The sequence below is a fragment of the Phascolarctos cinereus genome, unplaced genomic scaffold, assembly GCF_003287225.1.
Source record: "Phascolarctos cinereus isolate Bilbo 61053 unplaced genomic scaffold, phaCin_HiC Scaffold_4;HRSCAF=312, whole genome shotgun sequence".
Classification (NCBI taxonomy): Eukaryota; Metazoa; Chordata; class Mammalia; order Diprotodontia; family Phascolarctidae; genus Phascolarctos; species Phascolarctos cinereus.
Window position 1 is genome coordinate 338,915,597 of NW_027555847.1, and position 13,932 is coordinate 338,929,528.

At 39.1% G+C, this 13,932-nt stretch overlaps 1 protein-coding gene across 3 annotated transcripts in view; it reads left to right on the plus strand.

Annotated features, from left to right (window-relative positions):
• Positions 1 to 13,932, plus strand: part of PLPP1 (phospholipid phosphatase 1) — a 111,544-nt gene that overhangs the window by 31,694 nt on the left and 65,918 nt on the right. For 2 of the 3 annotated variants that reach the window (XM_020997228.2, XM_020997243.2), the window contains exon 2: positions 4,505 to 4,659. The exons of the other annotated variant lie outside the window; for it this stretch is intronic. In XM_020997228.2, the coding sequence (XP_020852887.1) occupies positions 4,505 to 4,659 (155 nt within the window). The remainder of the gene's footprint in view (positions 1 to 4,504; positions 4,660 to 13,932) is intronic. 3 annotated transcript variants of the gene reach the window in all.

A 13,932-nucleotide genomic window follows, 5' to 3' on the forward strand; every position in this document is an offset into this window, starting at 1 on the left:
TCTGTACAGAATCTTTTCGGTTTCAAGTTCTCTCTTCTGCTGTAAACATAGTATTATGTTCCTTCAGTTACTTTAATCTTCTTTTAAGGTGGCCCTGTTCTCACTGGCTTTCTTCCCCTTACCTCTGATCCCCTCTTCTCATTGGATAGTCCCCCTTCTTTTACTACCCAAAAGTTGGTCCTGTTCTTTTTGTGTGTGCCCCCTTTCCCTTTTCTCTCACTCACTCTCTATCTTCTCTTTCTGTTCACTGTAGTTCCTCGTTCCTTGACCCTTAGATCTGTCTAGTCTTTTTCTTTTTCTCTGTATTTTTCTTGCAGTCATAGCTTCCGAGGTATCCATTCTGGCCTTTCCCCTCTTCCTTTTCTGCCTCTGACCCAAAGATTTCCCTTTTCCATTATGCTTCACTTAAAAAACAATGCTATTTATGGGAGGTGTCACAGGAACCCTCCCCCCCCAACTGTGTCCTTGATTATGCAGCCCACCACTGATCTATGCTATCTCTTGTTGACATTTTTGTCTGGAAATCTCCCTGTTTCTATGCTCTCCCACTCCTCCAGGTGCCAGTTGCTCCCAGGGTTCCGACTCTGACCACCTCTCTTCACTTATAGGAGCATTCATCAGTGGAAACTTCCCCCCACCCCCCATATCACCCACTCCCTTGTAGGCTTTTCTGCCACTACAGAGGTCACTTTCTCCTTACTGCTACCTCCTGACTTGACTTCAGCACATCACTCCTATCCCCCTGCTCCTCTCTTCCTTTCATGTACTTTTCCCTTGTAGGCAGACTGTGGCCATTTTCTATCCAAAGTATCCCCTGTCTGCCTCTTCACTGTTACCTCTACCAGATTTTTGCCTTCACCCCGTCTCCTCGTCTCCTTGTGTACATTTAGAAAAAAGTCTCTAATTGGTCTCTCTCTGGTCACTCTGCTGCTATTATTGTCCTTGCCTGCTATATTTATTCACTCCTTTTGCATTTTTGTTATTTGGGGTGTTTAAGAGGCAAATAATCTCTTCAGTTCCGGTTTTCTTTACAAAAATGTTTCAGACTATTTTTGAATGTCCATCTTTTGTCCTGTGTGGTTAAGCTCAGAATTGCATGATAGGTCTGAGAGCTGTACACTGAGCCTTTTTGTTTGCTCTTTGGAACACATTCCATTCCTTCCTTTTTCTAATAGATGCAATAGTCCTATGTTATTCAAATGTTTATTCTTTTATAGTTGAAGATCCCCTGACATCCTGTAGAACTTGTTTCCAAATTAAATTGTTAAATTTAACCCGCTGTGTATCTTTTTTTGGGGGGGTGGGAGGCGCTCTGTGAATTCTTTTCAGTTGGAATTTCATTTTCGATGTTCAGAAGTTCTGGGTAGTTCTCTTCTATTTCCTTCATTATAGCGTTAAGGTGTTTTGTCCGGTGGTGTTCTTCTGGGAGAACCATGATCCTTAGATTTTCCCTGTGTATGCTGTCTCCGAGTTAGACGTGTTTTGCTTGCATAGTGAGCATATTTTCATTTAATGCTATTGTTTTTTGCTTCTATTATCCTAGGTTGTCCTTCTGTCTTCTTATTTCTTTGAGACTTTTGCCATCAAATTCAAAGTCGTCTTTTTTGTTTATTATTTTTACTGTGCAGGACGTAAATTCTTATAATTCTCATTTCGCTTAAATCACTCAGGAATAGCAGGCTGTAGTTCTATATTCTCCTCAAATTCTAAAAGATCCTTTGTCTCCTCAAGTGTTAGATCATTTTCCTTTATTTTGCAGTATTTATTCTTGGATGCCTTAGATTTTTCTTTTTTTAATTAAATTTATTTATTTTTAGTTTTCAACATTCACTTCCATACGATTTCAAATTTTCTTCCCATCTGCCCCTGCCTTTTCACTTCGAGGGCATGCAATTTGATGTAGGCCCTATATATACATTCATATTAGACCTATTTTCACATTAGTTATGTTCTAAAGAACAATTAAAACCAATGAGAGGAACCACAAGAAAAAAGAAACCAAAAAAAGAAAAAGAGCAAATATGGTTCGATCAGCATTCAGACTCCATAGTTCTTTTTCTGGATGTGGATAGCATTTTCCATTATGAGTCTTTTGGAGTTGTCTTAGATCCTTGCATTGGTAAGAATAAAAAGTCTGTTGAAGTTAGTCATCACACAATGTGGCTGTTACTGTGTGCAATGTTCTTCTAGTTCTGCTCACTTCACTCAGCTTCAGTTCGTGTAAGTCTTTCCAGGTTTTTCTGAAGTCTACCTGCTCATCATTTCTTTCTCTTTTTTTTTTTTGGTAGGCAATGGGGTTAAGTGACTTGCCCAAGGTCACATAGCTAGTGTCAAGTGTCTGAGGCTGGATTTGAACTCAGGTCCTCCTGACTCCAGGGCCAGTGCTCTATCCACTACGCCACCTAGCTGCCCCTCATCATTTCAGTATTATTCCATTACATTCATATACCACAACTAGTTCATCCATTCCCCAGCTGATGGTCATCCCCTGAATTTCCAATTCTTTGCTACTACAAAAATATATCTTTTCCTTTGACCATTTATCTGTGGTTACTATTTTTCTTGTTGATTTATCTGTTTATATTCAAGGTCATTGAGTTTTCATTTTCACAAAATCTTTGGTACTTTGAATCATTTTCTCCCTTATTTTCCTTATCACTCATTTCCTGACTCCCTCTCATCTCTGGTTTCCTTGGGGACTGAATTCTTAGAATGTTCCAGGCTCCTCCCACAGTGACCAGTTCATTATTCATCCACCTAGGTCTATGCCCCAAATGACTTTTGAGGGGTTAGAACTGGTCCCAAACTGGATGCTGCATTTTCCCCCTCAGGCTTGGTGGAATGCTAAATTGCTATACCATGGGCCTTCCCCCTCCCTCAACCCTTCCCTCACCCCTCATCTCCTCACCCCCATTTCCCTGGCATTGCTGCAGCACTGGTGCTTCTGGGTTGCAGCTCTTGGTAGGCTTTTGCTCCTGAGGGGCTATGGCCAGGCTGACTGTCAAGACTGTAGTGTGATGGCACTGGAAAGAGGGTGGAGGTTGGTTTTGATGTAAACCTGTGTGGGGTCCTTGGGCCTGTTAGTGTGGCCTCAGTGACCATAATGTGGGAGGTGGGGAAGGGGTACTGAGTAATCTTAGGGTCAGTGAGGATCACTTTTTGTCTTTTAAACCTTCTGTGTTCTGGGTGGAGACAGTGGAAATTGATTTCTGTTTTGAAGAGGTTTGAGAAGTTGTGGGGAATTTAGGTAAATGTTTAATCCTTTATCTTGTTGCTCACATAACCCAGTAGTCAAAATGTTATCTCATTCTTATTCTTACAGCAGACCGGAGAGGTAGGTACTGTAATTATCCCCATTTTACAGCTGAGGAAACTGTGGCAGAGGTGAAGTAACTTGCACAGCTATTAAGTGTTTGAGGCTGAATCTGAACTCAGGTTTTCCTGACTCTAGGCCCAGCATCAACCACTAACCACTTGTCACCAGCTGCCTAATAGACCAGCTGTCTGAATAGTTAGTGGGATATTTGAACATTTTTTTTCCTATTTAAAAATATGTCTTTGTTATCTGTGCTAATAGTTAATCTTTACATGAGTTGTTCCAAAAGGTACATTAATTTAATTTTGGAGAACAAGTTGCTTGAAAGGTTTCTTTTTCTTAAAAATGTTTCTTATGCTGAACTTAAACACTTAAAAAAGGCATTTCCACATGCACAGCAGAACGTTTGAAAACTATCCTGTTCGTTACTTTGTCCTTAATTTCTTCTGTTCTGCAAGTATTACAGTAGCACCCTTTTTTACATCACTGTTTCTCCTCCTCTTTGCCCCTCATTAACAGAGGGAAAGAAAGGGGGGGAAAAAACCCCTTGTAATAAATAGGCGTAGTCTAGCTAAATGTGGTCCACTTGCTGGCCATGTCCAAAAATCCATATCTTTGTACATATTGCCCATCGCCTTTCTGTCATCTGGTGGATAACATCCTAGGTCTTCTGGAGACAAGTAGATTCATGTTGCTTTGCTGTGATTCATTATGAGCTTTGCTCTTTTGATGCTCCTTCCCTCCCCCCTCTTCAACTTTAAAAAGTTTTTTATCCATGAACAGAAATGGAAGGGGTGGGGTTGGTGGAAGGGTAGTTCATTCCAGGCATGGAGCCTCGAATAAGATACAAAAGGCTTCCATGACAAGTTTTTCTTAGCTTAACTTCCTATTGTACCAGTTCTGCTCTTCCCTGCAGTGGGCTTACTTTATGACTAGACCTTAAGTATGTGGAGAATTTAAGAGAATTTTTTGCTGTGAAATAGGGAGGACGAGGATGATATGGAGGACAAGGTATTGATCAGAGAATACTGACTGCCTTTGGTATTGTGGGCTGGTACCTCTTTCTTAGAAAAGGGCAAAAGGGCTGAGGTTTGCGTTCAAATAAATACTGATCTCTTCCTGATGAAGTGTGCCTTTGAAGAGAATTGAATTTAACCATGTGTGTCTTTTTTTTCCCTTCCCCCACAGCTGCCTTGCCCTTGATTGTTCTAAACTTGGCCAAAATAAAGCCATATCAGAGAGGCTTTTTCTGTAGTGACAACAGCATCAAGTATCCGTACCATGACAGTACCGTCCCATCCCCTCTCCTCTACGCAGTGGGGTTCACTCTGCCTATTTCTTCTGTAAGTAACTAACTCTCTAGGTAGTGGTGGGGATGATGATGTGGTGGTGGAGGAGGTATGGAATTGGGATGGGGTCTAAGTCCATAGCTGAGCAATTGGTTGAGGAGAATACCCACTCTCACAATTTAGTTTGTCAACTGGGAGCCAGTTAAGGATTTATAGAATGTTAGAACTAGAAAGGGGGCCTTCAAGTTCATCTCATCCGAAAAGGAATGGAGAGGTCTGATAAATAGAGACATACTCAAGATAACACAGGTAGTGGCAGAGCCAAGAGACTAGAATTTTTTTTTTGACGTGTGTGTGTGTTTTTTGTGAAGCTAATATTTTATTAATGTTTCAATAAACTTACATAATGGAAACATGTAAATGAAAAAAAAATTTACACTGATCTCATGACCACCAAGCCATTACAATAATTTACTAAAAATAATTGGCAACAGAATGACTCAGTAAAATAACTTAATCCAGCAGTATAATGAAAACATGGTCAATGGAACTGAATATGAATATATCTCTCTATATGTTCACACAAGCAGGGAGCAAGGCACATTATGAAATAAGAGCATACATTTATGCATAAGACAAGACAAAAAGTATTAAATTTAAATACATCCTTATTGAATTGTGCATATTCTTTTGTATATTGGGTACTTTATAATGCAGTTCCTTTTGTACTCTCTCCCATGTTTAAAGTATATTTATACACACACACACACACACACATTTATATTTATATCTGGCAAAGCTCTCCCGGGCTGTAGAGTTTCTGAGAGCCTCCTTCTCCTTCCCCTGAATATGGGTTAAGGAGTTGTGGTGAGGGAGAAGTAAGAAATGGGGGAGGTAATTCCATTTAAAGATAAAAGGTGCAATTTCTTATAGGTAAACCTGAATGTGTTTACATTTAGTACATGCTTTTGCACAGACTAATAACTTGTAATGTGCATCTCTGTACAGAATTCCATTAATGGCTATTAACAAAATGAAGCTGCAAAACCATGGGAAATATTTGACTTATTGCTTGTTTCTAAGGATTTTTTAAGAAATAATTTTGATGTAATTATTAAACATATATATTAAAAAGAAAAAAACCCCAGCAATATAACCCCCTTGAGCCAGAGTTATGCTCAAACCAGATTAAAATGTAATTGGAAAGTATTTAGCAAAATAATAAAAATACAGTAGAACAAAAATAATGTTAATAAGTGGTTTTCTAAGTCTCTGTGCTTCTATTTGCTTTTTGACATCTGTCCTAAAAACCCTTACAGCTGTCTAGGATTGAGAAGAAAGTACTTTTAATTTGAGGAATGCATATAACACCACAGTCTGTTCAGTGGAGAGAATGTAAACAGACCCATTGTCCCCCCAGGCCTCACCAGTCCAGTTTGCAGGATGGTCTGACCTTTGATCACCTTAAGTAACTGGAACTTGTCGTCCTTTTAATGAAGGATCCGACACCCTATTCCTGAACTTAAGTCATTGAAGATTGAACAAAGAATCACTGTCCTCTTTTTTTGTTGCCTGTTCTGAGATTTAGAGCTGAAAATAACCTTTGAGATCATCTAGTCCACCTGTCTCATTTTGCAGGTGAAGGAACTTGCCCTACAAAGAGGGAGAAATTACTTGCCAACGTTACAGAGATAGAAACAGCTAGCATTCAAGCCCACATCTTCTTACTCCACATCCCCGATAATTCTGTGACACCTGTCTGTTTTGCTGCTGGGATAGAGGAGAAGAACCTGCTTGCCTGATGAGGGGCCTCTCAGGCCTTGTCAGGGTGTAGGGTCGACCTTCCCCCAGTATTGATCTCCTCCTGGCATTTCACTCTTTCTTCATTGCAGCAGCTCAGTATTACATTCAGATGGATGTGTGATCTTGTTGATTAGATGGTGCAGGTTATAGCTCATCCAAGCCAGCCCATTCTGTGCAACTCTTGCCCAGAGGCCTTGGAGGGTCAGGATTAGGGCTGCTAATACAGACATTAACTATCCTTTCAATATAAGGATGAAAATTAAATACTTGCCTGTTTCATAGCATACTCTAGTTTGAGTTCTCTCTCTTCTGTCTCTCTGGTCACTCAGAGCCTTCTAAATAAGATCCCCCTGATATCGATAATATATTGCCTGAAGTGTATATAGTCCTTAGTCCGTTGTGACATTTAAAATGTCTAAAAAAAAGATTTTATGAATATGTTATCTACAGACTGTTATTGAAGAAGGTATTTTCGTTTGATGTATTTTAATTTAGTCTCATAAATGAAAATTATCTCTGTAATGTGGATGCTTTTGCATAAAGTATTGTACTAACGTTATCTTAATGCTAAAGGAGAAGGTAAATATGTAGGAGATAGACAGGAACTTTTAGTTTCCCAGGGGGTGGTCACAGTATCTTATTCATAGCCACAATGAAAGGCCAGGTGATGAGATTATAGCCTCAGGTGAAAGCCAGAGATTTGGCCATATGGGAAAGTCTAGGGTTTTTCCTTTCTGGGGTCCAGATCCCAACCCCATCATTCTCCCCTCAAACAAATGGTACCCAAATTCTTTTAGGGTAGGGGATGAAGGTCTTGACTTCTGAAATTGCTTCCTGCTAGTAAGGGGCATAAAGCTGTTCTTGCCTCAGGGGGTCCCAAAGAGGTTGACAGGAACTTGTTTTAATGAAACTGAAGATGTCTCTATTTAATTTCAGTTGTTTGTCAGGTCAAAACAGTAAGATCTCACACACTTGCATTGATCTTTTATTGACCACTTGCTCAGATTATAGAAATTTGCTATAAAAGAATAAAGCAGGCACTAGATTTAGGGCCCAGATATGACAGGATAAAACATCCTTAGCTCTATTTGGATTCAGATAATTCAGTTTTCCAACCATGTAATATCAAATCCCCCTCATAGCCAGGTGGGTAACATTCCTTATCAAAGGAACATAATGGGGAAACTGAGCCAGGAGGATCCCATCTTAGAGTGAGGCTGAAATTGTCTTCTTAGCTTTTCCTGATGCTGACTTCCCACCAATATCACATTCCTTCTGAGTAGCTTGTGCCATTTCTCTCAGATGGTGGATTATTGATTATTGATGGATTATTATAATCCATCAGACAAAATAAAATCCCTTGAGCTTTTACCTCAAACAGCAAGTTTCACTAATCACAGCTTAGGAAAAACTTTTCCAGGATTTACATCTCAAATTTAAATTTGTCCTGGTGTAAAGCCAGTGGTTAGAGATTATTTCTATATACTTGCAAATTCTTAGCAAGCCAAATAAGGTTTTTGGCTTTACACATTAAAACAATCAACAATAGCCAAATTGTTTTAGCGGCAACCAAATTATGAAACGTTGCTTGACGTAGATTGTTAAATGCATTTCCAAATTACTTTACACAGAGAATCAACATCTCATAAAAGAGGGTGCTTACCCAAGGGAGGCTAGCTTCCTTACCTTAAGCAGGATGTGGTGGACCTGGGTGATGCTTCCAGGCAAAGGTGGCCCCAGGGCCCAAGGCCATTGCAGGGAGTGAATGGGGGTGGGTGGGAAGGGTGAAACTCTTCTCCTATGAGAGGTATTAACCGACCCTCTTGACTCAAGGGAAGGGAGTTTGAGAAGGGAGTGACCAGGGTTGTAAGGAGGTGTTTCTTATATTATATTAGAGCTATGAATGAAATTGGTTTAAGTACTTTGATGTCATTTAAAAGCAGATTTATATAGAAGGAAAAGTCATTCAGTGATGAAATATATTGCTAATAATCAAAATTGTAACTCATTTAGTTTCACATGAGCTGTTTTCACTGAATTCTGCTGTGGTTTTCCCTTTTGCTATGGTTTTTTCAACTGACTCATTGGAAAAACATCTGCTCATGAAATCAACTGCTTAAAAAGAGTCTTTAGTGTTAAACAAGTGATTAGTATTAGGGCATGTTATAGAATGCCTCTGATGAGGTTAACTAGTTACACCCTATGGCAAATGGGGCATGCCTCGCTGGAAACCAGATGATTTGGTTGTCTCATTTGCTAAATTCTGCCTCCGTAAATTAGTGGCCTTTATTTGCTGTTTCTTCTGTTGCTTTTCCTTAACAACATTGAAGGGTTTGAAATATAGCCTTCTTTTGTGCTCTTTGAGTAAAAAGTGCATCAGGTGTGGACAAAAAAAAAAGACAACCTTTTCATGTTTATTAGCACTTTATTATTTGTAAAATAATTTGTAAAATTCTTTCCTCACGCAACTTCAGTATTTTAAGTGGTAGTGTTCCCATGTTATAGCTGAGGCTCAGTATATGTAACCTCTAGGGTTACACTAGTAAGTGTCAGAGTTGAGACTCATCTGTCTTCTGACTTCAACCAGTACTTTTTCTACTATATCATATTGCCTCCTATCCAGTAAACTAATAAGTTTAGCATGTTAATTGTCTCTACCAAAAAATGTATCCCTTTCCTATTTCCTATTCCCACAGAACTTTTGAGACAGTTCCTGAATATTTTGGTTCTGTAACATTCTTTCTCTGTCATGGACAAATGGTGAATTTGGTCACTGCCCTACATTTGACCTTAAGAATTTTCCATCGTCAGTTGACTTAAAAGTGAAGATGAGGTGGGAGAGTATCTTTCTCCTCTCCTTAATGGTATTTTGAAAAGAGTGGAGGGAGCTGTATGTATTCAAGAAATCTTCCCACAGTGTTGCTCTTCTTGAAGAAGAGCTTTGCTACCAATAACATGATTGAAGTGTCCTGCCAAAATGATGAAGCTTCTTGCTGTATAAAATCACTGAAAATTATTATAACATGAGTATTTACTTGGACAAGTGAGTATCAGCATAATTAACTCCATGGAATGGTATTACTTGACTAAGTGGAGCAAGCATATAATTGCTCAGTCTTCCATAGACTTATTTTGATTGTCATTTTGTCTTTCCAGAGAAAAGGGAGGGCAGAATTGGGGAAGGAGGAGCAGGAGAAGAAGGGTTAATCAAAATTTTAGGAATTACCTTTTAATTCACAAGTAATTTGATGAAACTTTAAATCCAGAAAATGTAAATGCTTTTTATCAATAAGTTATTTTCTTTTGGTAGTCATGTTTATTGTAGCCATTTATAACTAGAAAAAATGTAACTTCATTCTCATAGGACAAGTCTTATAATTATTCAGTTCTGTGATTAACAGAATACTCATGTGGACACTGGTGTTCCTGATAAAGGAACATTATTATTGATTTTTTTTTGGTAATAATACTTAAATTTTCCTGGCTGCCTAGAAGAGAATATTTAAGGATTAATTTACAAGTTATTTTTAATGCTAAAGATTTCTACTAAGATTTAGTACTGGGCCTTTGTAAAAAATTTTCTGCTTTAAAATATTGTGCTTGTTTTGGTGTAAAAGATACATTTTAATGAGGAGCTTGAAATGAGAATGGGGAAAAATTTATCCCAAAAGGTTATAAAAGAAATCTAAAACTAATAAAAAAAGTTCATAAAAATGTCATCTTAGAACTGCTCCTTCATGTAAGGAGTATAGAGTTAGAAATTCAAACTCCCCTCCCCCCATGACAAAACTTAAGTGAGGCAGACACCTCAAAGTGTCCTGTAAGTTTTGACTGCTACCTTATTCAGTAATTGGGAGTGTGATGAGGCCAAAATAGCCTCCTGGGAGGAGCAATGTGTGAAGCTCCTCAGCTGTCCCTTGGAGCCACAAATAGCTTGTCTCACGTGCCAATTTACAGGAAAATCACTTAATGTTTTATTGTAGCAAAATCCCTCAGGTCAGGCCTGCCCTTTTCTTGTCTGTCCCTGTGTCTCAACTCTTGCCTTGTTGTTGTTTGCTTTTTTTTTCCCCCAGAGTTTCCTCTTTAATACATTAAATGACATTACATTTAAGCCTTTGTATGAAGGTGCAGAGACTGAGGAAGTAAAGAGTTGTGTGTTTGAAAGGATATACTGGGTATCTACAGTATATTTTTCACTGACTTGAGAAAGAAACTGATTTAAGGTCAAGATTCTGTAGTAACAACAAGGCAGAAAGAAAGCATGTTGTGATTATTATTTTTGGAATAGAAATTTGCCTTTTGATGTCTGATTATCTGTCCCTCAACAAAGACAAGTCAGCACAAATGTTGTTTAGGTCAATGCTAACAGTCTCAAAAGTGGGGTGCCAAATGACTGACCCTTTGTTTCTAGGGGTGGGGGATGGGATTCGGGAAGAGACAGGGTAGAAGCTCCCTTACATTTCCTTAAATTTCCCGTACATAGGCCTGATGGACTGAGATACATAAGGCTTAGTTATTTGAATCATACTGTAAATTACTTTTAATCAGATTGTTTTCCTAGATAGCATCCTTATTGAGAGAATGGGACTTTTGTTTCTGGAGGAAAGGGAGATGATTTTGGAACACAGCATACTTAAGAGGATAGTGGAGTTCCTGGAGGACTTTGGGTATTATGAAGGTAAGGAGATGAGAGGAGGAAGAGATATCAAAGTCGAGGTGCCAGAGACCAGCTTTGCCTTTTGTAATTTTAGCCTTAGTGGCTGCCACTTAACGTCACTGTAAATATCATGTTCTCTGTCTGTATTTCCAGTCCCTGTTCTTGGAGCTTTGGCATACCCCAGAAATGAGGGGATGGATGGTTCTGGGTGCATATGTCATGTTGGTGATGGTGGTACTGAAAGCATTTTTCCTCTCTGAACTTGCTTCATGTTAGAGGTTGGGGGAGTTGGAGTTGGAAGTCTTGGTGTTCTCATTGTACCACTGGCATTCACTGGTTAGTTGTTTTATAGCTTGTCTGACTCTTGGGCAGACAAAGGACTGGTGACCTTTTCTGTAAAAAAGGAAAGGCTTGGACTGGATGGTCTGGGGTGATGGGGCCAAAGTATCTGAGCTGTTGCTGGGGCTGACTTGTTAGATGATCAACTCAACTACTAACCTTCTGTGTGTGTGCCTCATTGTTGCTTTCTGGATTATGAGAACAAAAGGTGTGAGCTTCCAAACTATTACACATGACCTGGTCTATGTTACTTAAACAGCAGGCGCACATTTTTCCTATTACAAAATGGATGCTTTAAGACTCTAAAAGGCATGGCTAAAAATGTAACTCATCACTCTGGGGAAGGATCTTGATTCCCTGCAACTTTTGGGTATTCTAGTTTGAACAAAGGCTTTGTTTCCAAACCCAAGTCATTCAGGCCTTAGTTCCCCAAAGTATTTAATTTTTTCCCACATACATGTGTCTTTTCTGTGCTGTCTTAAACTTTGTATCACATTAATTTAAATTTTGGGAATCAGAAATCATCTGCAAATTGTTTTCTTTCCTTACATGCTCATTGTAAATCTTCTAACATTCAACTGAGGGCTTCTGTAGTCATGTTTATTTTCTGGGTCACCATTACTAATTTGTTACTAATTTGTTTTTGTTTCCAAGCCACGGATCCATATTTACAAAGGTAGGTTGTCTAGTGTCACCTGACACCATGACTCTTTCAGAAACTCAGTTTTGGAAAAATGAGGATAATATAAATAAGTCTGAAGGAATGTGTCAGCAAAAATATTAGAGGCCATTATGTGTCTTTGTCCTCTTCAACTTCTTCAGCCTTTGTCTTGGCTGACTACTCTTAGGTGTAACTCATAGTGGGATTTGTGGCTGCTTATGAATGCTAACTAATGTAATAATAAGTCCTTATTTAAAGATTATGTTGATTCAGTTTTTAAATGTATTTATTAAGCTCCTACTGTGTACTAGACACTGGCAATACAAAGAAAGGTAGAAACCTGTCCAACCTCTCATTAAGCTTACAGTTAAATGGGGAAGACGTCATGAAAACAACTATGTACAAACAATATATGTACTGTCAATCTCTGCAAGAAGGCATTAAGATGAAGGAGGACCAGGAAAATCTTCAGAAGGTAGGATTTTAGCTGAGACCCAAGGAAACCAAGGGGTGGAGTATTCCAAGCACGGGAGACAGCAGCGAAAAGTCTGGAGATAGTGTTTTATGTGAGGAAAAACAGTGAGAGATATGATAGTGAAATTGATGGGCCTTAACATCAGATTGGATATAGTGGAGAGAGATAGGAGTGGAAGATGACACCTAGGTTTTGAACCTAGGTGACTGGTAGGAGGTTGGTGTCCTCTACAGTAGTAGGAAATTCAGGAAGAGGGGAGGGTTAGGGTGGCTCGTGGTGGGGAAATGAGTTCTGTTGTGGACACATTGAATTTAAGATATCTATGGGATGGAAGCCTAGGCATTAGAAAAAGAGTCTGTAGGTTAGAAAAGAGTTTAGGGCTGGATAAATAGATCTGAGAAACATCAACCTAGAGATAATTGAATCCATGGGAGCTGATAAGATCACCAAGTGAAATTGTAGGGAGGGAGAAGAGAATTTGGCCCAGGATAGTGCTTTTCTTGGGGGGTATGGGGTATGTACCTACAGTTAGCAGGTATGACCTGGATGAAGATCCAGTAAAGGAGACTGAGGAAATTCAGTCAGACAGATAGGTGGACAACCAGGAGGCAACAATGTCACAAAAACCTAGTGAGAAGAGAGTATCAAGAAGAGGATGAGGGCAGCTAGGTGGCGCAGTAGATAGAGCACTGGCCGTGAAGTCAGGAGGACCTGAGTTCAAATGCACCCTCAGACCAAACACTTGACACTTACTAGCTGTGTGATCCTGGGCAAGTCACTTAACCCCAATTGCCTTAAAAAAAAAACCACACACACACACGAAAAAGAAAAGGATGGTCAGCAGTGTCAAGCTGAAGGTCAAAGAAGGATGAGGACTGAGAAAAGACCATTAGATTTGGCAATTAAGCAATCATTGGTAACCTTGGACAGAGAGAGCACTTCTAGTTGAATGATGAAATCAGAAACTAGATCACCGTTGAATATAGAGTGGGAGGAGAAGAGGAGGCATCTACTTGGTGGCCCTCTCCAGAACTTTGACCTGAACAAGCAGGAATAAACATCTCCTTTTCTCCTCCAGTCATCAGGGAAAGATTTAATGTATTGATTCATAAAATGGTCACGATTTTTACATCAGTTTTGGTAGTTCAACTATGGGTGTTAGACTTAGCTACTCTGATCAACTGATCAAATATGCTGATGTTCCAAAGGACTCATGATGAAAAATATTATCTACCTGACCTTTTTTTTTTTTGGCAACATAGCTAATATGTAAATATGTTTTGTATGATTTCACATGTATAATTGCTATCGTGTTGCTTACCCTCTCAATGTTGGGGAGGGGCTTGAGGGAGAAAATTTAGAATTCAAAATTTAAAAAAATGTTAAAGTAAC